This window comes from Panulirus ornatus, chromosome 58 (assembly GCF_036320965.1).
Source record: "Panulirus ornatus isolate Po-2019 chromosome 58, ASM3632096v1, whole genome shotgun sequence".
NCBI classification, from domain to species: Eukaryota; Metazoa; Arthropoda; class Malacostraca; order Decapoda; family Palinuridae; genus Panulirus; species Panulirus ornatus.
Genome location: NC_092281.1, coordinates 17735813 through 17760104, shown reverse-complemented (window position 1 = coordinate 17760104; position 24292 = coordinate 17735813). Strand labels below are relative to the sequence as shown.

General features: G+C 48.1%; 1 protein-coding gene across 4 annotated transcripts in view; it reads left to right on the top strand.

Annotated features, from left to right (window-relative positions):
* LOC139766591 (serine/threonine-protein phosphatase 2B catalytic subunit 2-like) overlaps nt 1-24292 on the top strand; it is a 401759-nt gene that overhangs the window by 201823 nt on the left and 175644 nt on the right. For all 4 annotated transcript variants that reach the window (XM_071695445.1, XM_071695444.1, XM_071695446.1 and 1 more), the window contains exon 3: nt 8777-8980. In XM_071695445.1, coding sequence (XP_071551546.1) covers nt 8777-8980 — 204 coding nt within the window. The remainder of the gene's footprint in view (nt 1-8776; nt 8981-24292) is intronic.

Genomic DNA, 24292 nt, shown 5'->3' with positions numbered 1-24292 from the left:
ATTCGATTACATTTCGTAATCTTCTTCTTCCCCCCCACCCCCCTTTCCCGGTAGAATTAAGATTGATTTTGAGAATCTGTGGGAAGCTGAAAGTTGGTGTGCGGAGTGACGTGTGGGGTTTGTTTATGTTGAAGCCTTTCCAAGAACACACGGGTAGTTCCTTAGCTCACTGAGAATAGGGGTTCTGTGTACCAGATATATCCCACCCTGAGCTGTGAATAAGGGGTTTGTGTACCAGATATATCCCACCCTGAGCTGTGAATAAGGGGTCTGTGTACCAGATATATCCCACCCTGAGCTGTGAATAGGGGGTCTGTGTACCAGATATACCCCACCCTGAGCTGTGAATAGGGGGTCTGTGTACCAGATATATCCCACCCTGAGCTGTGAATAGGGGGTCTGTGTACCAGATATACCCCACCCTGAGCTGTGAATAGGGGGTCTGTGTACCAGATATGCCCCACCCTGAGCTGTGAATAGGGGGTCTGTGTACCAGATATATCCCTCCTTGAGCTGTGAATAGGGGTTCTGTGTACCAGATATACTCCACCCTGAGCTGTGAATAGGGGGTCTGTGTACCAGATATATCCCTCTTTGAGCTGTGAATAGGGGGTCTGTGTACCAGATATATCCCACCCTGAGCTGTGAATAGGGGGTCTGTGTACCAGATATATCCCTCCTTGAGCTGTGAATAGGGGGTCTGTGTACCAGATATGCCCCACCCTAAGCTGTGACTAGGGTGTGTGCACCGGATGTGTTCCCTCCAGAACTTTGAGTAGGGCTTTGGTCACCATATACTCGGTATACCGCACCAGAGTTGTGTGAACAGAGGACCATACAGTAGACACATCCTGCTCAGAGCTGGAGTGAAGGATTGTGGACCATATACCGTTTATCCTGCCCTTGGCTGTGTATCTTAAACCAGTTATCCCACCCATATCTGGGGAGAGCGATATGTGTATCATGTACACCGTATATCCCGACCGTAGCCTGGAATAAGCACCTGTGCCGTTATGATGTGTGCCGGTATCCCAGGCACATTTAGCTGGCACCCATGGTCATCCTGTGCCCATATGCCGTTTGACCCGCCCCTGGCTTGGGGATAGGGATATGTTCACTAGGTATATCCCGTCCTGAGTTGTGAATAAAGGGATGTGTGCCCTAGATACAGCATGTCCCTCTCTCGACGTTTCGTATGTTCGTGTTGCAGCCAGTACGTACGTGCGTATGATCAGTAGATCAGTGAGAGGATATTTCTGTCCCCGTTAGCTAAGTAGTTGTTGATAAAGGTACGAGAAATATAAGGTAGCGACTTCACGGCAGGAAATACTGGGTTATGCATCACCCACGGTATTGTCGACGATCCAGCGTGTATCGTATGCTTGCTGCCATTGCTCCTGCTGGTTATTATGATCTGATTAGTTCACATTCATACGAAGGAGAGGAAGATCTTACCCTGTTACCAGTGTGCGTCCATCTCCATGTTCGAGTGCGGGTCTACACTCGGCTCACGTTTTTTACATCAGAGTTCACTTTTCAGCCACTGGTAGACATACGGTCATGTTACGTTTTATACACACATGTTGATGAGCGCTTCAATATATCCCACCTCGACCAGAAGCAGTTCGCCCAGATCTAGCGAGGCTCACGCCTCCGAGGCGCGTGATCGGTGATTTCGTGTACGTATATATTAATCCCCACACCCCTCCCCCACGGGTTTCCAGGGGTGATTAACTTTTAAATGACCTTGACATTAGCGAATGGGGAGGGGGAGGAGGGAGTTTCCTGGGGTAATTAATTACGATGACCTTGACATACGTGAAGGAAGGGGTTTCTGGGGGATGATTAACTCGTAGGAGACCTTGGCGACAGTGAAGGGGGAGGGGAAGGGTTTCCGGAGGAGGGTGATTGATAATGGCGTAACCTTGACAGTGATGGAGGGAGGGAGGGAGGGAAGTAGGTAGGTAGGTGGGAGGAGACATTATCAGTGGTGTGCAGAGATTTGTCTTCCTGGTTTGGTGTGTTCGGAAGGCGTTGGGGTGGTTTAGGCGTGGTATCATGACCCCCGACAAACGTGGCCAGGGTGGACGGACATGCGGGTGCGTCCACAGTACGCAATTATTTAGTTAGCAGCGGTGCTATACCTGATGGCGACCAAGGGGGTGAAGGAAGTTCGCTTTCTCTTACTGTCCTCGTCTCTCAAGACATATGTATGCATTGGACGCGTCTCGTGTCAGAAATGTTTAACTTCCTTGCGCACACTACACATTAGGCGAGTTCCTCATCCCTTGCCACAGTTTGAAGTTAATGCTTAAGGCGTCCCAGTCCTTTCAGACTCAGCTTTGAAAAACTATCCATATCAATTAGTCTATTCAGTTTCGCAAATGGTAAAATCCCCCCCCCCTTTTTTCCCCCCGTTTTGTTTTGCAGGAAGACAATTGCACTATTTTCAGCTTCTCGTAACGATTGGTTAGTTTCCTGCAGAGAGAATGAAGTCACGGACATCCGTATTAACCGCCACCCCACACTCCTCTCCTCCGCCTGTCTCATTTTACAGTTACTCCCACCAGGGTTGTATATTACAACCGCAGGAGCCATTCATCTGTCTGCTGCTGCAACGTTTAGAAATCACATATATTCTATTATAACCTCCGGTATATTGATTGATTCAGTAGACCCACGTGCCTTACTACATTGTATATCTTACCAGTACCGCGCTCGCCCTCCTCCGCTCCACGTATTGCTCCTGTGTCCTCTGTACTTTCTAGGAAGCGACTTGGCTTGATCATTATTATCTTGTTCAACTTTGCTTCTGTAATGACACTCATTACACATTATTTCGCTTTCAGGCTCATCATGCAATACCCATTGAAAATACACCATCTTTGTTAGTGTAAAACACTGTAGGCTTAACCTTTTCGATAGTTGTGCCAGCATTCCACTGCATTTTCCTCCTACTTACTCACTGGAAGAATCGCTATACACTTCTTCATGTAGGCTTTGTGAAAGTTTTTTGTCTTCTGCATTCCTTGACCCTTCCCACAGTACATCAAGAACCTTGACTTTTTACCTCCGTAGATCTGTAAAATCATTTCCCTGTCCAACTTTACATTCGCCCTCAATCTTCGTCAGCTTGTGTGGACAGGGTGCATTATGCACATCCAGGTCACAGTGTAGTGTGTACGAGCTTTAGTGTTACTCCCCGTACATCATGTGTGACGCCTGATGCATTCCGCGGGCCTTAGTTGACAGCTGGTTACGTCTGTTCAGGTGTGTGTGTGTGAGAGAGAGAGAGAGAGAGAGAGAGAGAGAGAGAGAGAGAGAGAGAGAGAGAGAGAGAGAGAGAGAGAGAGAGAGACTATTTAGGTTGCGTGTGTAATGTAAGTGCGGACGGGAGCATCCTGTACCATGAAACACATTACGCCCCTTGTTCGTAGTCACCGTGTGAGGGCGTCAACATACGTGACCCAGATCTGTCAGCCCGTTATACTGCCCACCTTCCTTTGTTCACCATGCCTTGTGTACTACTCCAGTCCACCTCTCCCCCTTTTTCACCAGTACATGGGAAGGTGAGAGTGCGGGAGATGTCCTGGTCTTCGTCGAGGATTTAGCTACTCGAGGGCAAGTGTATGGGAAAGCCCTGATGACAGTACATTAGCTGGTCTCGGTCGAGGTTATGGTCTGGAGGACAGTACCTGGGTGAAGACAGATCACAGTAGGTTGGCCAGTTTGTGCTGAGGTTATGTACTGGAGGACGGTACATGGGGAAAGACAGATAACAGTAGACTGGCTGGTCTGTCGAGAGGTTATCTCCTGGAGGACTACGTACGTGTCAGAGCCAGATACATAAGACCTGATGCTCTCTGACTGGTCACCTCATCTGCTGGGTGATTAACAGTGACTCACATTGGTAATGTACACGACATGGATGGTGGTACTGCAGTGTTGAGGTAGAGAGACATGGTGGTGGTGGTACTGCAGTGTTGAGATAGAGAGACGTGGTGGTGGTGGTACTGCAGTGTTGAGATAGAGAGACATGGTGTTGGTGGCACTGTGTTGAGATAGACACACTCCTCACAGCGTGGCTAGAACGGAAGCATTACCCCCTTCATGGAGCGTAGTGTTTTTCCCTGTTGATTGTTACTGTTTTTCACGCCTTTGTCTTGTATTCTGACAGTTGCTCTCTCTCTCTCTCTCTCTCTCTCTCTCTCTCTCTCTCTCTCTCTCTCTCTCTCTCTCTCTCTCTCTCTCTCTCTCTCTCTCTCTCTCACGACATTGTTTCACTCTAAATTAGTGATGAAAGGAAGGTTTTTCTGTGTAGTCCTTCAGTATTGTATTGTGCTGTGAGATGAGTGTCCGGAGGTGGAGGAGGAAGAGGGCTTGGGGGGTCGGGGGGAGGTGTTCATAAACACAACCAGATGTCTACCCCCACCACAACCCCCCCACCACCCTCGGCCAACACTACCACTGTATCCCAGTCCTCCGCCACCACTCCTTCCCCAACTCAGCCAGACCCCATAGTTACACACACACACACACACACACACACACACACACACACACACACACACACACACACACACACATTCTCTCTCTCTCTCTCTCTCTCTCTCTCTCTCTCTCTCTCTCTCTCTCTCTCTCTCTCCCTCTCTCTCTCTCGCAGTTCGGTCGTCCTCCAACCATGCCTCCTTGCCCCTGACACACACGGAGGCAGGCATGCATTCGTCTCCTTTCCATCCACGGACGAACACTCGTGTGTACATTTCCATCTTATGAATGCCCAGTTGTGTTGTTCTACATTGGCGGTAGCTTGTGTCCTAGGCGATATCATGGTGGTCAGAGCGATATCTTGGTGTTCGGAGTGATATTATGGTGCGCTGGGCGATATCATAGTGTCCAGGGTGGTGATATCTTGGTGTCCAATGCTATGTCGTGGTGTCCAGGACGATATATTGGTGTCCAGTCCCCCGCAGTACGTTCGTAAAGTGCGCGAGTATATTTCATCCCATGAACTAGACTTTATGATTAGCTTTGCAAGACTTTGAGTCGTTCCGCATAGACTTGTGTTTCCCTTCGTCCCGTGGCATAGAACTCTTCGTGCCACCCACACTCAGCGATCAGTTAACTTGTCATGGATTCGTCGTCCTCTCCAGCAGGCCTTAACACCTCATCCATCGGGTCGGTCCCGTCAGTCAGTTCGAGGCCTGGTTCTCCCCTGCATCCCTTCATTCATCTCTCACCTACTCTGCCTTCATCACTGTCCTTCCCTGAGAATGAGGCCCAGATGCGTGCATCTCATATCCTATAGATTCTTCACCGGATGGTTAAGTTTTATCTCTTTATGCATTTCACCATTTCGTTGTCCGCATATCATTAAGTATTTTCACTTCTGCGTTGGTTGTATGTAAAGCGGTGCGTGTTTTACATCTTGAGGAGGTGCAGCATGCATCATTCATGTGGGTCTGTGTCGAGAATAACACGAATTTCACCCATTGAAGAGCTGCGTTGTGCATTTCGCATGTGAGGTTTTTGTTTGAGAGAAAAAAAAAGAAATTTGCATGTAGCATTCGTGTTGCTACGAGTTTCATATACGAGAGAGCTTCACCATGCATTTTGCATCAGTGTTTATGTAAGATGACACAGATTTCACATCTATTAAAACTACATCTTACGATTTGCAAACCTGGCGATGCCTGCCCAGCAACGCTTGACCTTGTCATGCATGCAATAGAGCGCCTTGCAAGTTATCCAGTTGCTCCTGACCTCTGTTGACCTCCCCGTGCCTCGTACCATAAGTCTTTAACTCGTTATGGACATCAGTACGACCCTTGGATATGATGGCTGCTAAAGGTCAGGTCACAACAGGCCGGGCTGTCATACCTAAAGGTCGTACTTTTCATACTCGAGGGTCGTACCGTCGTGCTTTGCGGTGGCGTACCCGTCGTGCTTAAAGGTCGTACGTACCGTCGCGCTTGAGGGTCGCACCGTGTGGTGGAGCGGAATGCAGAGCGTCAGTTAAAGGGACGCAGACTTCAGAAATGTTTCAGGTTACGTGGACACTACGTGGAATTGTTGATGGTTAACTGGGTAGAGACTGCGGTTAATATGAGACTCTGCGGAAATTTCTATGGTTGATATAACAGGTTAGAGATACATTACCATTTTTATCATTATTATTATTATTATTATTGTTATTACTCAGACCGGAAATATTGGTGAACTTGGATAACTGGGTATAGATTGGAAATATACTTTGGTTAACAGGACATACGTAGACACAATGTCGATGGCTGACGAGATACAGACTGAGAATGACTGTGACATAGCGAGTTACGGGACTAAGAATATTGTTGGATGACGACGTATGGACTGGGAATATTGATGGTTAACGAGATACGGACTGGGAATATATATTGATGGCTAACGGGATTCAGACTGGGTATATTGATGGCTGTCGAGAAATGGATTAGAAAATATAGATTTTTAACAAAAACACTGGAAAAGTTGATTGCAAACAGCCTACACACTGGAAGTGTTGATGGCAGACGGGCTATAATTTAAAAGTATTCCTGGTTGAGACGTTATGGACAGGATATGTATACACACACTGGTGATGGTGTTTGTGATAGAGATACCGACAACTGCTTGTATTGACTCTTGCGTGATTGCTCATGTCCAGCGTATCATAAATCCTGCGCCTGTGTTTATAGTACATGGCACTTACAGCTGGTGTGTGTGGTGCCATTGGTGTTGGGGAAGGCCTGAGAGTCTGTATGCAGGAACCATCCAGACTGTACGTGGTGTTAGTCTCACAAGTCCCAGTTGTGAGTAAAAGTGAGTGTGAGTTGCATTTGCGTTGAATCCCGGTTGTAAAAGAAGAGTGTGGAAATGTCTTTGCTGAGGAGTATTTTACTCGCACTTTAAGTAATGCCATAAACATTAGATTTATTCAAAATGCAGAGAACATTTCGGTGTTAAACTGAGCGTTTAGGTGCAAGGTGGCACACGAGGTGGAGAGAAGACAGGTCAGGGATAAGCCACTCATAGTGGTGAGGAAGCACAGGTTAGTGGTGGGTTAGTAAAGGTGAGAAATGGGTGGGGCTGAAGTAGACTGATTTTGCTTGGCTCGTTCGTTGGGGGGACATAACCAAGTCGATGAACCGCTGCGACGCTCCACAGCCCTGACCCCGTGCCGCCTGCGTCTCGAGGTTGTGCAGCGTTTCCAGTCTTGTGGCTCCTTGAGAAACACAGTGTGTGTGTGTGTGTGTGTGTGGTAATTATTTTTTTCCTCCTCTTCGGCGGCGCAGACTCATGGCTGACATGCAGAACTTTCACAGCGTGGTGTCCTCATTTTCCCCCCTGCCGGGCCTGGATTGTTCATAACAATTCCTTTAATATTTTCGCGTAATTACAGCATTTTGGTGCACTAAGCCGGACTTTTACGACACGTATTACGTCCCCCTGGTTGACCGGCCGCCATAGCCTGCAGGAGCTGGGCGTTGCCCTTCACCCACTATATGACACAGTCTATGTAGATAGTAAGCTGAGAGGTGGAGAGACTCGCAGTCTGCTAGCGTGAAGACTGTTGAAGACTTCAGTGACTTGATTGATGTTTTGACGTACTTGGGGGGGAAAAAAAATAAACCCAGGGTTTGTTTTATGGACGGTATATGACCATCACGAAGGTAATGTTTGAGAGACGTCCATTATATATATATATATATATATATATATGTATATATATATATATATATATATATATATATATATATATATATATATATATATATATTTATTTTTTTTTTTTTTTTTTTTCATTCGACTGTTTGTGGAAGCGTTAAGCCTGTACACTGTGTACACTTGTTTAGATCTTAGGTGGATCACAAGAGTACTTGTTATGGTGTGTCTTTGTACGAAAACTGGAACATACCTGGATCAGTGCACATGTAATTTGAAAATGAATTACGATTAGATAATGATATGAAATATATATACGTGTAACACTAAGAAACAAAGTTGTATGTTCGCCTCGCCAGAATTCACTTCTACCTTTCCTAGATTGAATTAGAAAGTTAGATAAGAAAGAAAAATACATTAGCACCTTAAATTGATCAGATTAGAAAGTTAGATAAAAGAAGTTAAACACAAGAGAACTATGTATCTCTTACATCCCACGAGGAAGCAGTTGATTGTACCAGATAATTGGGGTACAACCAACACTGGATCTGTCATTTTCAATCTGTACTTAGCCCCCTTGACCACGACGGTACGACTCTACCACAACTGTACGACCCTTGGGTTGGGTTGCCGGGACTTTTTTTTTTTTTCACCTGGTCAGATGTGACGCCACCATAACCACGGGTCGTAATGTTGTCATGCTCAGGGAGTTAATGAGAGCAACTAACCTGTGTAGCCCGGTACGTGATAGAGCAGCTCGGAGCCAAGCGTGTGTGTGTGTGTGTGTGTGTGTGTGTGTGTGTGTGGTGTTAGCGGAATACTTGGCGTGTGTGGAGACACGTACGTACTTCCACCCTCCAGACGGTGTCGGGCTGGTGAAGTTGTTCTGGAAGTACATGTTACCGAAAGTGTTGTGTTTTGTATTGGCATTTGGAAGGTTGGTGGCGGAGGCGCCGTTTGTCGAAGGGAATAAAGCCAAGGGAGCGTGTGTGCGTTCGTTTGTAAATTGTTCGTTAATGTGTTGCTTTCTTGTGTTGCAGGGTTTGACGTTACTCGCCGTGCGAAGTGTTGACTAATGTGTTGCTTTCTTGTGTTGCAGGTGTGCCGTTCCCGCCGTCCCACAAGTTAACATGTACAGAGGTGTTCGACCCCAAGACGGGCAAGCCCAAGTTCGAGTGGCTGAAGAACCACTTCATCCTGGAGGGTCGCATCGACGAGGCGGCTGCCCTCCGCATCATCAACGAGGGCGCCGCCCTCCTCCGTCAGGAGAAGACCATGATCGATATTGAGGCGCCCGTCACTGGTGAGTTGTACCCTGTTCTGTGTGGTGCTGCTGGTGGAGGTGGTGGTGGCGGCGTCTCCTCCTCGCGCTGCGCCACCCTGCCCAAGGCCTGGCCGGGGCTCGGCTCCGGTGCTGCCAGTATCTCAGAGGTTCACTGCCCCGTGGGGCACTAGGGTGGGGAGAAGGTGGAGGGGCGGGTGTGTGGTGGGGGGTCGGGACACCACCCGGGCCAGGCCGGGGTGGCGTGGGGTAGTGAGGACCAGGGGGGCACGGGGGTGGTTATTGCTGGTGCGTACCGGTTGGTGGGTCATTGCTCGGGTTGGGGGGGGAGGGGGGTCATTGTTAGAGTTTGCCAGGGGGAGCCATTGCTCGAGTGTGCCAGTGGAAGGGGTTGGTCATTGTTAGGGATAGCCAGTGGGAGGGTGGGTGCGGAGGAGGGAATCATTGCTCAGGCTTGCTAGGAGGAAGGGGGTCATTTCTCAGGCTTGCCCGGGGGAAGGGGGTTAAGTGCCGGGGCCTGTTAGGGCGAGGACCATTGCTTGGGCTTACCAGGGGGGGAGGGCTTACTTGGGAATGGGGGTTGGGGGTGAGTGCTCGGCCAAGCTTTGGGGAGGGGATCATAATTGGGGAAGGACTTCCTAAGGGGAGAGGATAAGAACTGGAGGAGCTCACTGGGAGGTTACTGTGGGACTGGGTGGTGCATGATGACTCCTTGGGCATGTTTGAAGGTTCACTGTTGAAGGGGTGCCAAGGGGGGGAGAAGAGTTAATGGCTGGCGTTGTGAAGTGAGCCGGCGGTCACTTTGCTGGGCTGTACCTGGGAGTCGAGTGCTCGTGCGTGTCGGGGAAGGTCACTGCTGTACAAGGTGTGTCCGACGGGGGGGGGGGGGGGGTCACTGCTGAGGCACGCTGGGTGAAATATTATTGCCTTACACCAGGCGGAGGATTTCTCTCTCTCTCTCTCTCTCTCTCTCTCTCTCTCTCTCTCTCTCTCTCTCTCTCTCTCTCTCTCTCTCTCTCAAGCACCCAGATTGCAACCCGAAAACTCAGCTTACAAATTAGAAAAAAAAATGATTCATTGTATATCCACAGATAGTAAGACAGTACTAACCAAGGACACCTGGGTGGTTGTGGCAGCCGACCCTTGGTTAAGGGGAGACGCCCTCCCTCGTGTGGGAGTGATGATCGTGGACGTAACCTCACCCTGATCATAACATAACATATATCGAGGACTTTAAAAACCAAACCATGAATCAGACAGATCTCTCATGACATCTCTCCTCCATCTTTGCTGGTGACGTTCTTGTGTGTGTGTGTGTGTGTGTGTGTGTGTTGTGGTGGTGTATTCGTGTGTGTGTGTGTGTGTTGTGGTGGTGTATTCGTGTGTGTGTGTGTGTGTGTGTGTGTGTGTGTGTTGTGGTGGTGTTTCGTGTGTGTGTGTTGTGGTGGTGTATTCGTGTGTGTGTGTTGTGGTGGTGTATTCGTGTATGTTAGTGTGTGTGTGGCAAATGTCATATTCGTGTGCGGATATTGATAAAGTGTTGGCCACGTTGTTTGTTTACATTATACAAATATCAGTGTCTGTAATCATGAGAAAATGACTGGCACTGATATATCATCAAAACAGGAATCGTATCAACTGTAATTTGCGCCCGCGCCCGCGCCCACCGACCAGGGAGATCGTGCCGCCAGGGTATCGGGGAGGGATGGTGATGGCAGTGCAGTGAGACTGTAGTGGCTGTCAAGTTCCCCTTCCTGGTCTAGGTGGTTGTCTTTTCCCCGTTCACCTACTCGGGGGTTTCCTAGCATTCAGTCAACACACACACACACACCCTTCGTCTGAAATACAACATTCGACATCTCTCGCACACAACTCGTTATTCTTCAGTCTTGATTTTCCTGCGGTGAGCTTCACGCGCTCGCCCTCCCCACTGGCACGAATCTCGTCATGGGCAAAGCGTTTTAATAAGACACCGTCCCTAACCTGTTGCTCGAGTCCTACCTTGGGAGAATAGTAAAGTACAACACACTGTCTGCTGGCAAGTATTAGAATATCATACATGAGTGGGATAAGGAAATGTTTAACAAGTTATCCGCATCCTGCTTATGGTCAGAGCTAGAATAGGATTCTCACATTTGGCCACCACACTTAAAGAAGCACGAAGAATTGATACTCAAGGATCCAGAGAAGGCCAGCAAAGATGGTACTACAGTTAAGGGAGCTGAGTTACAGGGAAAGGTTAAGGGACCTTGAATTTGCTCACAGTGGATGAGAGAAGAGTAAGGGGTGACCAGATCAGAATCTTTTGAATTTTTATAAGAGTTTGGTTAAGTGACCAGTGAAAGGGCTCTTCAAAATATGCAGGGACAGAAGAACCAGAGGCCATAACTAGAAATTACGAAAGAAACTTCTTAAAAAGTTGTACAGTAGTAGAACTCCCTCCCCACACAGTACAATTAAGTTATTACGCTTGGGAAATCACACACACACACACACACACACACACACACACACACACGTGTAAGTGATATATTGGCAAGCCTTTCTGACCATGAGTTAGCGCGAGTCAGCCCTAGGTCTGACCCGTGTGGGTTCGAATGCTGGACTTGGCAGTCGGCCCACTTACAACCCACGTGTGGTTTCCCTCCCTTGGGGGTTGGTCGCGAAGTGGGTACCTGGGATGGGCTGGGCTCGTGTGTGTGTGTGTGTGTGTGTGTGTGTGCGCGCGCGCACATACATACATACATACATACGAATAAGGACATGGTACATATATCCATGGTTAAGAGGCGGGGCAGCACGAGTGTAAATCTCTCGCCGTAACACACAGATAGTAATCACACACACACACGCACAGACACACACACACACACACACACTGTTAGCTTCCTTTTACACCACAAGTCGGTGACGTGAGTGTGCAATATTTGCTGATGATGAATATTGGAGATAACGCTTCGTACACCCTAGTGTACAGTGGCTTGTGGATAGATAGATAGATAGATAGATAGAGAGAGAGAGAGAGAGAGAGAGAGAGAGAGAGAGAGAGAGAGAGAGAGAGAGAGAGAGAGAGCATATTAGTACACAAGGTTCTGGTGATTCTGTGTACCTAGGACGTGGTCACTCTTTTCCTAGGTTTTTTTTAGGGATTTTCACAATGGGGTTCGAATTAAGAGCTTCTCAGACCAAGACCATGAGTTACGTATGTAGTGTAGTTCTTGTAGCCGATAAGAGGTTTCGTCTCTCATTTTATATGTCCTATTTATCGGTGGAGGTTTGGCTAGTGAAGAGATCAGAGAAATGGCTTTTGCTGTCAAGAATAGGAAGCCTTGATATCCAATTTATTTTTTATTTTTTTGATGGGGATTTGCATAGCTGTCTCTTGGAACCCAATCTCTTAGCTAGGGTGATTTAGGTTTTTTTTTTTTTTTTTTTTTTACCCGTATCTACAGTTTGCATTTGTGTGCTTGCATGTGTCGTGATACGAGGATGTGTCATTCCACTAAGTGGCCGCCTTACCTTGTGACACCTGACGCTTTTATGAACGTCTTCATAAGACGTACAGTGATAAAACCTTCCTCCTCCTCCTCACCACCCTATAAACATGGGTCAGTTGCACCCCACTCCCCCCCCCTCATCAGTGACCTCCTTCAGTACGCGTTACTGCACCCTGGTGGTGACCTCTTACTCACACACACTTACAGTTACTCCCCAGTGTGACCCAGCAGTGACCCCGGGCTTTGTTCTATGTTGCTACCGCATCTCTCAGCCCTAGGAGTGGGTGGTCGCCACACTTGTCAGTCTGGTGTATTGTATCCACACCACCACAGCGTTAAACGAGTGTGGTACACCATCAGTATGGTGTATGGTATCTATACCACTAATTGAAATAAACTAGTGTACTACACCATCAGTATGGTGTATGGTATCTACACCACAACTAAGAATAAACCATTGTTCTACACCATAAGCTTGGTGTATCTGCCACCTCCTTGTGTTCCAACTTCGACCCTCAGATTGCCAGCACTTACTCAGTGTGGCAGTAAACTTTAAAATATTGGCTTTTGTGTTTACAGTGAGGAACGTGCTGCGGGGGGAAGGGGGAGGGGTTAATGAGTACTGGGTGTGCCGGAGAGTTTGTGGGCATGGGAATCCCGGGGAGGGGGAGTCAGTGCGCATAAGAATGGCGGCGGAAGGAGGAGTCGGCGGGCATTGGAGTGGCAGGGGAGGGGGAGTCATTGAGCATGAGAATGCCTTGGGAGGGGGTGTCAGTGTGCGTGGGAGTGGCAGGGGAAGGGGGAAGGGGGTCAGTGAGCATGGGAGTGCCGAGGGAGGGAGTCTGTGAGCATAGGGCGTGCTCGGAGGGTCAATGAGCTGGGTGCGTGGTGTTGGGGGGAGTTAGGTGGCCATGTTGGGATTGTACCGTGCTGTGGGAGTTGGAGGTTTCTTCCCGGATGTACTACGCTGGCGGAGATGGAGGGATCATGCTAGGATGTGTTAGGTGTGCTGGGAGTGAGGTTTGTGCTGAGGTCGCATCACTGCTAGGGCATTCTTGGGGAGGTATGGAGGTTCCCGCTGGGAAGGTACACCTTCTCAGGGCGGTGTTTTGAGTGCTGAGAGATTGGGGAAGGGTGTAGGGGGTAAGGCAAGGGCGTGAGGGTGGGTCATTACTAAGGCTCCCTAGGGATGGTAGGGGGATCCCTGCTGGGGTGGTGTGCTTTGCTAGGAGGGGTCAAGGCAGTCTGTGCTGAGATGTGGTGGGATGTTGGATCTGCCATGGATGGAATTAGAGTGTTGTCCTGCTGCATACCTTGCTGCCTGGTCACTGCTGGGGCGTAGCGATGTGTCACTGCTGCCACGCGCGCGAGAGGGTCACTGCTGGAACCCAGTCATTAGTAAGTAATGAATATCGACAGAGTCTTGCGTCCGGTTCCTGCTGTTGGATCCGTTCTTCCGTGTGAGTTGAACAGCACCTTCGAAGACCAGACGAAAACCTTAGGTCTTGGGACCAGTTGTCGCAATTGATGATGAACCCTCGGCCTCGAAGTGGCGGTAGACAGACTGTATACTTATGTAACCACTGCAGACTGAAGACGGTACATGTCACCTTTCAGACTGCATTGTTTTGTATTTGTATTTATTTTATATTTACAGGTAGCGAGTTCAGTAACATAATTTCCCAAAAGTGGACACCATTTTCCAATTTTGCCTCTATGACCCTCTTAGTCTTGGTGCTGTTTATGTGGAAGGCGTCAGGAGGAAAGCCGGTATTGTAGGTTTTTACGTGTTTACGTTGTTGTCTAAACCTCAGGAATGTCGTGGAATTTAGGCTTGGCAGGGAAGACCAGAGGACACTAATGATATCTTGGGAAAGCCTTAGACTAAACTCCTGAGTTTCGGTAGTGTTCGTCCGTGAACACTTGTCTCTACTCGCTCTCAGTGGTGTGGCCTGCTGGTAGGAAGCAGGCAGTGTGCTTGCTGAGGCTTGGGTGCCACTAAACCAACCTTCTTGAAGACAGCCATATCAGGGAGAGACCATTCTGATTATCATAATTTGAAATGACCTCTGAAACATGTGCGAAAGCTGGTAACGTTAATGTAAAGGGAAGAAAAAAGTCAGTATTTTAGATTCCTTAAATGATGGATGGGGGGTTGGGGATGGGGAGTGTATGATATATAGTGGTTAGAGAAGCAGTAGTAATATATCCTTTTCAGTCACCATGCAGTCATATCGTGGGGAATTCTTAGTATTGTTTATGCTGCCAAGATTTATGCATACTTCGACCAATCCTTGTCGAGGTGTTACCAGACTTCACCTGCTGGAGGTACACCGCGGGTGAACACATCACCTCTGGCGAGGCTATCACTGGGAGTACAGTCTCGTTAAAGAACACCTCAGTGCAAAACAGTCTATCCTCACCTGCTACCTGGAAGTAACGCAGCCATTGGCTGCAGGGGCATATACAAAGGTCCTAGGTAACACCAGGACTCTAATAGAAATTAGTCTGTGGGTAATTATCAGTTAGAATAATTGAATTTCCTTTTTAAAGTTAGAAAAGACATACTGATGTTGGGACAATGTGATTGTTGGGACATAATACGATTACTGGCGGAAAATGAGACGCAGTTTTCTGGTCGTTGGCATGTGATTGTTTTTAATCCCTGACACTTGGCGAAACATTACACTGGGAAACGTACAACAGGAGATAAATTAGATCACTGGCGAATAAACTGAATTTGAAGTGTGGAAAATTGAGATCGGCTTGGATGTGTACAGGAATGTTGGAAGAATTTCCCAGGTATGTGAACCATGGCATTTTGCCTGCTGCCATGTATTGTCTTGCTGGCCCGGTAATACTTTACCAACTTTCGAACTCAAAACTTTAGACCTTATCCAATTAGAGAGGCGAGTAGTGCATGAGGAGACATGCCAGCGAGTGTATGTGTGTGAGGGGGAAGGGTTCCCCCTTCATGATGATCCAGAAGGACGGGTAGCAGCAAGTGAATAATGGCAGCGGTGAATGATGTGAGGTTTGATTTATTATGAAGTCGGTCTCACCTCTCCCTCCTTCACTTCCTTTTTCCTCTCTTCCCCCTCTTTCTCTCCATCTTCCCCCTCTCTTTTTTTTCTCATCCTCCCTCCCTTTCTTCCTCTCTCCTCTCCCTCCCTTTGTCTGGCATGACTCTTCACCGAGAGTACGGGAGAGGTGTAGGTGGGTGGAGTAAGGCACGAGGGTGAGAGAACGGGAGGGGTGGGTCTCGGATTCAGAGAACGGGAGGCGTGCCATGGTCAGAGAACAAGATGGTTGGGTGTCTTGATTAGAGAACGGGTGTTGGATGTCTGTGTCAGAGAACGCGGCAGGCGCGTTGTGGGTCATAGAATGGGAGGAATGTCGGAGTTAAGAGACCGGGATGGGTATGTGGGTCAGAGATCGTGAGGGGTGTATTATGTCTGGGTTAGGAAGGTGAGTTGTACTCAACACCCCCCGCCACCCCACCACCACCAGTCACACTCATTCATAAACAGCAGGGGGAGAGGAGAGGGTAATATTGTTGGTCGGATTTCTTTTTTTTTTTTTTTTTTTTATTTTCCCCCGGTTAGCATTTTGTGTATGAGCCGCTTCTTGACAGGTGTATCTTAAAAGTGAGACAGATGAACTGTTGTGTTGCCGAGTCCTTAACGTTAGTGCAAACGCATCCTCGCTGGCCTCTTTGGCTCACCTCGAGTGCCTGTACTCTGATGTGTGCTGTTTATCAAGGTACTGGGTTTCCAGGCCGTACCAGCTGTTGTTCCTTTTTTGAAAGGCTTTACTTCTCAGTGTCTGGTTACAAGAGAAGGAAGTAAGTCTTGTCGTATGTGAACTTTTTAGTATATCTCGATAATATGGCCTTTCGTATGTGGGAAGGTCCGTACTTGTGTTCTCTTTAGGTGCATTGCTGTTTGTAGGCATTGCGTTGGATGCGTACAAGTCCGGTGTCACTCACGTAGAAAGTCGATACACTTCCAAGGTGTGTATGTTGGTGAGATAACACGGGGCGTAGTGGGGGTCTAGTGTATAGTGTGGGTTGTGTATTAGTGACAGCATGGTGTGTTGTGTGGGTTGTCTATTACTGACAGCATGGTGTGTGTTGTGGGTTGTATATTACTGACAGCATGGTGTGAGTTGTGTATTACTGACAGCATATGTGTTGTGTGGGTCGTGTATATTTGATAGAACGCGGTACACGCCATAAGAAATGTGCATGACTATCAAAGTCTTGTGCATGATGGGGTGGGGGTGGGTGGGTGGAGGGGGAGAGGCGTGCATGAGTGAGCCGACTGGAAGTGTTGGTGGAGTGTGGTTGAGAGCGGCGGTGGCAGGACTGTGTGACTCCTGCGGCTGCAAGATCAATACTGGCCCGGCACCGACCTCTCCACCCACTACTTCGACCTAGTGCTGCTGTCCCCCACTCCCCCACCCTCCACCCTTCCCTTCCCCGCTCAAGCAGCAGCCCCCTTCCCTCCTACCCCTCCCTCTCGCATCTCGCACCTCCTCCTCCTCCTCCTCTCCTCCCGGTTTATGCTCTCTCCGGTCCTGACCATCCTCCTCCCAGTTAAAGCCCTCTCCCAACGCAGTCTCCTCCCTCGCACGTTGCCAAGCCTCACCCCACCACTCCCTCCGCGTACTAATGTCTCTTTCTCAACCCTCCTCTCCTCCTCCTCCTCCTCCTCCTCCTCCTTCTGTATGGCACCCTTCTTCCCCCAATCCCTAGCCTTTACACCGTCACTTCCCAGGATATTTACATACCCCTAGCTCCACCTGGTCGTACATCCTTCCCACTCTCCCTCTCGTTCCAGTTCCTGATCCTTCCCAGTTTCTTTTCTCTTTCCCTCTTCCAGTTCCTGGCTGAACCTTCTCTTCCCACCCCTATTTCTCTCCCCATTATACTCACAGCCCCGGGCACCTCCACCCACAACCCGTTCCCAGTCACGTCAAATCGTCCTAGAGAGAGAGAGAGAGAGAGAGAGAGAGAGAGAGAGAGAGAGAGAGAGAGAGAGAGAGAGAGAGTTACTCTTTACGTCATAGGTAGTTGAAGAGGACATATGTGCGTAAATATTACATGGCATCACTTATTCATTTTTGTCCTGAGGGATGCCGGTCCAGAGTGAAGACGGAGAACCATGCCATGTCTGATCATCATCGTGTATTTGTCTCCCACTCTGTAGGGAGGGAGGGAGGCAGAGAGCGTTTGGTGGTGATTCTTGTCTTACTTAACTTTCGGGACATTCTCTCTCTCTCTCTCTCTCTCTCTCTCTCTCTCTCTCTCTCTCTCTCTCTCTCACCAAGGATCAACATCATAGCGCCATTCCCTCATCACTCGGGCCCTGCGAAGTTGAGGAAGGACTTCCATACTCGCCTTCATTTTCCGTGTGTATGTTTACGCTTGGTTAAGCTTTACGTCGGAATTTACTTCTCAGCCGCCATCCGGTGTACGGTCATGTAACCTTCCCATGCATGTTGATGAGCGCTTCAGCATCCCACCAAAAATTAGGCCATACTTACCTACGTTTTATGCCTCTGAGGTGAACTTCGTAATCATGGATGACCCATGTCAGTTGCGTCCGATTGACTGGCAACCAGGTATACATGTTCCGCTGTTCAACACGTCCAGATCCTTTTTATTATTTCATTTAGATCTGTTAAGGATTTTATGAGGGTCGAAAGGTCACGAATCCAGATTCTGCCACCGGACTGCACCATCATTATAATTTAACGCTAATTTTAGTTGTGAACGAATGGCCATCGCATACCGGTCGCCATGTTTCCCTCAGAGGGAAGAGACACAGTAGTGGTCTTTGTTGTTAATTATATCTTTATTTTCATCTCCACTAGTTAACAGTACGGTGCCAAAGCTTCCTTTTGAGGCTGATTCACTGGAAACCCGTGTGACGGGCGGGCACTTTGGTTGTGCACGCCCAGCCGCCATTTGCTTTCTCACCATTTTTTTATCCTTTAGAGGTCAGAGGTTATCACTGGTTTTTGTTCCTGATCAGATCTGTTTCACCCAGCGTTGTGGCGCGTACTCAGTGTCTGATAACGCCGTCTAACTGATGGTGATGAATCGTGGCACGAAGATATATGTTGGGGTGTAGCAGCCACATGGACTCGTATTGCTGCATTCGACCGCGAATGTTTGACCTTTTCGGTGTGGGGAACTCTTTACCGATTCTTCATATAAATTGCGTTTTATGGAGGCCAGAGGAATCCTCGTTTGGGGTGTGGTGCGAGTCTGGTTCGTGACGATTGGTTCATGGGGCATGGCTGCTGGTGTGGTGGACCGGGACACGGATTGTCCTGGCTGGTGTGGTGGACAAGGGACACGGGTGCCTGGCTAGTGTGGACCGGGACGCGGGGCCTGACTAGTGTGAACCGGATCACAGACGGGCCTGGATGGAAAGAACCAGGTCACAGGGATCGTAGATCATATTGACATGAGGCGTATAGCGCCGTTCTCTGGAGTGAGTACAGGTATGTTCCACGCGCTGCGTGGCTTATCGCTTTTGTTACCCACCGTGATTGTAGGTGGGTCCATAGTGAGACAGGTGGGTTTCCTGCACCCACTGTCTGCCATCACTCTATGTTCTCCCAGCCTGCCGTTCCTGCCTCCCTCATGATGTTTATGTACACACACACACACACACACACACACACACACACACACACACACACCACGAGCTATTTCATGCATTAACATTAATTACTTAATGCAGGTTAATTTGTATTACTGGTGATATATCGGTTAAACCCGTCCTTTGGCACTGTATTTTACATGTAGGGAGTAAACATTTTATTTAAAGGTACAGGAGTGTTTTTATTGGTTGCAGTCCTGGGTAAACGTGTCTGAGCCAGGTATGGACAGGGTTAACAGATAGATGGGGAGTTGCATACTGTTAGGCGATTGAAGACCTGATTGGTCTGCGACGAAATTCTCTGCGTCGTAGGTTATCCCGTGTGAACCACCCGAGGCTTGTATTGCTTGAACGTAGAAACAGCGACGTGTATTTAGGAGAAGAAATGTTGGGCAGCGAGTCTTGTACGAGCGTGCGAGGAAAGGTTAACAGTGAAAGATTGAGCGGGGTAAGAGGTGAGTGAAGAAATATAAGGTTTACGGGGGTTAGAGGTTACGGCTGTTATGGTATGTCGGTTTCCAACCAACACGGCGCGTCGTGCAGTTATGGTTGCCTAGGACGGTGTCACTGGCCTTTAATAATGTGCTGTGGGAGGTTGGTGTCGGTGACAGCTGCCGCTGAAATCGGGAGGGTGCCTTGTACTGCACGGTTGTCGTATTGATTCGGGAGGTCTAGATGTGGGTAGTACTGAAGTGCACTCATAACTTTACTCCCGAGTCTTGGAGACGTGGCCACCTTGCTGGTATGACTACCAGAACCGAGTGGGTGTGAGTTTGCTTCCTCATCCCACTTTTCCCCTCATGTTGATAACGTTGGTGTCGAGAGGATCAGGTTGAAGGTGCGTCGTATGACGAGCAGGCACGGCGTCCCATCCTCATCTGAGGCGGTGTTAAACATTGCTGTTGATTGACGACGGTCCCGTCGTCATTGTTGTCATCCTCTGTGTATACAACTGATGCTGTGGGTGGAATGTTGACATGTACTCGTTGAATGAAGTGAAAGAGAAGTTGGCCTCTTTCATGATAATGCTTATGGCTGTTATTATACTTAGCCTCAAAGTAACATTATACGTCGGATAAACCGGTAGATTTCACTGAGCCTGTGTGCACGCCGGCCGTCTGGTGCCTTGTGTGGTGGAGAGAAGCTGGAGGACAAGGCAGGGTACTGTATAGTGCGCCGGGTCTCCTTACCTGGCTCTGTCCTCGACACATCCAGTGGCCAGAACGTTAACCCGTCCACCACGACGGCACGACGCTCCTCGATCACGACTTTGCGATGCTTAAGCATGAAGGCGCGAATCTAGAGCATGACGGTGCATGCCTACCTTGGAGTATGATGGCCTGCCTGGTCTCTCTCTTGACCTTTAAGGGTCAGGGTAAAGACCAGGTTATCATACCTTAAGATCGCATCATCGTGTTCCAAGTTTTTACCGTCGTGCTCGAGGGGTTGGAAATGCAACTGGGAGTCCGCCGTGGTTGGGGGTGGTGGGGTGGGTGGGGATGTGCCGTCCTGCTGGTGGGTTTGTAAGGTGGGTCGGAGGTGAGCACGACGCGACGCTCTCCGTTCACTCATTATTTTATCAAGAGCTCCGAACTTGACGTACGTGAATGACTACCTGCACTCTCATTAAAATATAGGATTTTTTTCTTTTTAACTAAGTAGTATCGAATATTTTATTAACTCAATTCATATTTACTTTTCGTGATTTTTTTTTCAATATTTTTTTTTTTGAAGAATTTGTGGAAAATTTTTTGGATGTAATATTTCGTAGGGAAATGTTACATGATACTTGATAAGTATTGAAGAGGCGAGCAGTAATGAGGTGTCACCAGCGGTTGACATCCGGCAGGAGGAAGAGGAGGTATGTTGCTCGGGTAATTTTGATGTTCCCGACTCTGTGGTTGCAACACATTCCCTGGGCCCCCTGCCTCACCATGTATACCGGAGCTTCTTACGTGTGTCTGTGTAGGTAGGCGGTAGTACAGTATTCATTGCGGTACAGTCCCAGCCACACCAAGGTCCTGGACCCGTGGCATGCTGCACCCGGTAGCTGCTTCCCATAGATTGTGTGTGTGGAAACCGGCCACACGAGGATGGGCCGTTTTGATGCCTCCGCCATTCCTCAAGCAGCGAGGCTGCGTAATTCTATTATATATATATATATATATATATATATATATATATATATATATATATATATATATATATATGTATATATATATATAAACGTTTTTACCTTAAATGTCTGTGATAAACACCTGAGGAGCTCTGATGAATTTCGACACTTTTTCTCACAACCTGTTTTCATACCACCCGAGATGTCCTTTGGAGCATGTTTTGCCAGTCATGTCGGTCACTAATAAGAGAAACCTTGATTTTTCTTCCTTACTACATGTATAGGTATTTGTGTGCCTTGTCACTGTACTCATAAACATAAATGTAGTACACATTTTATCGTTTGATCACTCGTCTCTTGTGAGAATGATCATTGACCTCCTTGTTGACAGTTGGTGCATTATATATGTGTAGAGCTGGACATCAGTGGGCAATGTAAGTTTTTCACCAGCACCAACCAAGCAGTTGCTAGAGCTACATGTAGCAGTGTTAGCGAGGTGCGTGAAAGTAAATGTTTGGAACAGCATCATTGTGTGTGTGTGTGTGTGTGTGTGTGTGTGTGTGTGTGTGTGTGTGTGTGGAGTTCCCCTCTTCCCTCCTCCAGGGAGTCTTTCAGCTACCAGTGTCCAGAGGCGGGGCAGGTAGGTCTGCGGGACGTTTGATGTTCGTCAGGGGGGGCCTGGAGACCCCGGGAATGAGGAACGGATGGTATGTGCGTCACAGAGGGAGGGGTGAAGGGGAGGTAGGAGAGAGAGAGAGAGAGAGAGAGAGAGAGAGAGATTGTCTCGGTGAACTGGGAGAGAGTCGAGGTTGACCAGCCATTGTCGAGGGGGAAGGAAATGGAGACAAGGGGCAAGAAAGCAAGAGGCGAAGGGGGAAGTAATCTAATCTTGGAGGGGAGGAACGAGAGAGAGAGAGAGAGAGAGAGAGAGAGAGAGAGAGAGAGAGAGAGAGAGAGTCTGCCCACGACGAAGTTTGGCCATTGATGGCAGGGCTTGCGCAAAGGGTCGCTTCAAAGACCAGGGCCTTTATACTGACGACCCAGAGGTAGTAGCACCGTCGTGCTCAGAGGGGGGTCGTACTGCTGACGTCACGGGGCTAATTTGTTCATAGTATTAGCGTTGATTATGTTGTATGTTTACAGTAAAGTTTGTTTAGCATATAGCTTGGCTGTTGGCTTGGATCATGAACAGTGTTACCCTCCACTCTCTCTCTCTCTCTCTCTCTCTCTCTCTCTCTCTCTCTCTCTCTCTCTCTCTCTCTCTCTCTCTCTCTCTCTCTCTTACCAGTACATCAAGAGTAACATGCGTGTTGTAGGTGAGGTTTGTATTTGGTGATGGAGGTTACATATTCTCTTGCTCGCTTCAAAAGCAAGGTTAGTCACGATTAAGATGAACAGGAGTGGAAAGAAAACAACATCTGTTGATAGTTGAACATTTGTTCCTGGCAGCAGCAGGTAGATGGGGGTGATGGTATCGTTACCCTGTGGTATATAGAGACGGACCCTGGCCTCTACAGCATTACGCTTCTGCGGCCCTTGGGTGTGACGGCGTCACCTTTGACCTATTCAGAAGCCGGGCCATTACACCGAAGGATCTTGCGCCAGGGTGAGAGGGGGGGTCGTACGTACGCTCGTGCTCAAGGAGAGAAATAGATTTTTCATTACGACGACGTGTAGCCGTTGGTGGGTGGGGGACACAAAACAGGTGTGGGGGCTTTGGGTTCGGTCCTGAAACTAAATCTAGGAAGCCATAAATGACGACCTCAATCACCGAAAACGGAGCGAGTGTCCAGACAGCCGCTTTTGCAGTATTTACGTAATGTCCTGGAAACAAGAAATGAGGCTAGTTTTGGTATGATGAAGAAAGAGAATGTTCTCATATGGCATTTGCATCATGGCCACAGTTCAGAAACATGAAACGCGAGAATTGTTTGTGGTTGAAACTGACACATCAGTTTGGTCATTGGGAACAGCATCGAACGGGGACCCTCATCTCATTATTAACCAGTGATTCAGTGACTGTGAGGCAGGTTTGGTCCATCGTCAATGCCTCGATCGCCAAGTGGTTCGTCCATGTGAGAGTAAAGCATTAACTGTGGCAATGCATGATCGTAGCGCAGCTGAACTTCATTCCTCACCGTGTTAGCGAGTGCTGGCCTTTTGGTGCAGTCGATGCGTAGCGGAATACCAGATTAGAAAATTTAGTTTCTGCAGTTTTCTTGATGCACAACTAATGGATCTCGAGTGAATGTGAACAGACATATATAGAAAAAAAAAAAAGAACTCTTAGTGTTACTGGAAAGTCAAATGACGGAACAATTAAGTCTACACCCGTTTTTCCTCATATTTCAAAGAAAACGCGACCAACGTTTTACTTCCACTTAGGAGGTCTTCCGGCCAAGGAAGCGCTTCTCATAACTCTAAGTGACCAGATTGTAGAGGGTAAGGTTATAAAAAGGAGTCGTGTATGATGGTAGTCATAGTCTCTCTGTACCGTTGCCATGTGTGTCGTTGATTGTAAGTGCTCGATCATTTGTGTGTATGATACAACCACGAGAATAGCCTTGGTCTTCTTTTAGAATCCAGTGTGAAGTTGCTATTTCATTTTTGACTGCTTTTATCTCTCTCTCTGCTTTGATGTTATGGTGGTAAACTCCCTTTCCACCCTCGTCTTATTGTCTGTGCCCAACATGGCATGGTTCTTTTTTTTTTTCTTCTTCTTGCCGAAGAAATAAAAGTACAAGAGTTTTGCTGTAACTGGTTATCCCTTGGCGTCAGTCATGAGAATGAAATTAGCCAAGCCTCCAGCTGGATCAGTCTTTAACGGAACGCTGGCTTTGGCTTCCAGCAGGTGTGTGTTGTGGAGACCGCTCTACAAGATGCCTTGGGAACACATGTCTAGTATAACTTGTCCGGAGCATTAGGAACGTGATCCAGGTGCATCTTTTTTTTTTTTACTAGTTCATTATTCAAATGTTTTAGTTATATCTCTCGATTTATTTCTACTCCCGCGGTTATGATAAGAACTCGTCAGTCTGTGTGCTGT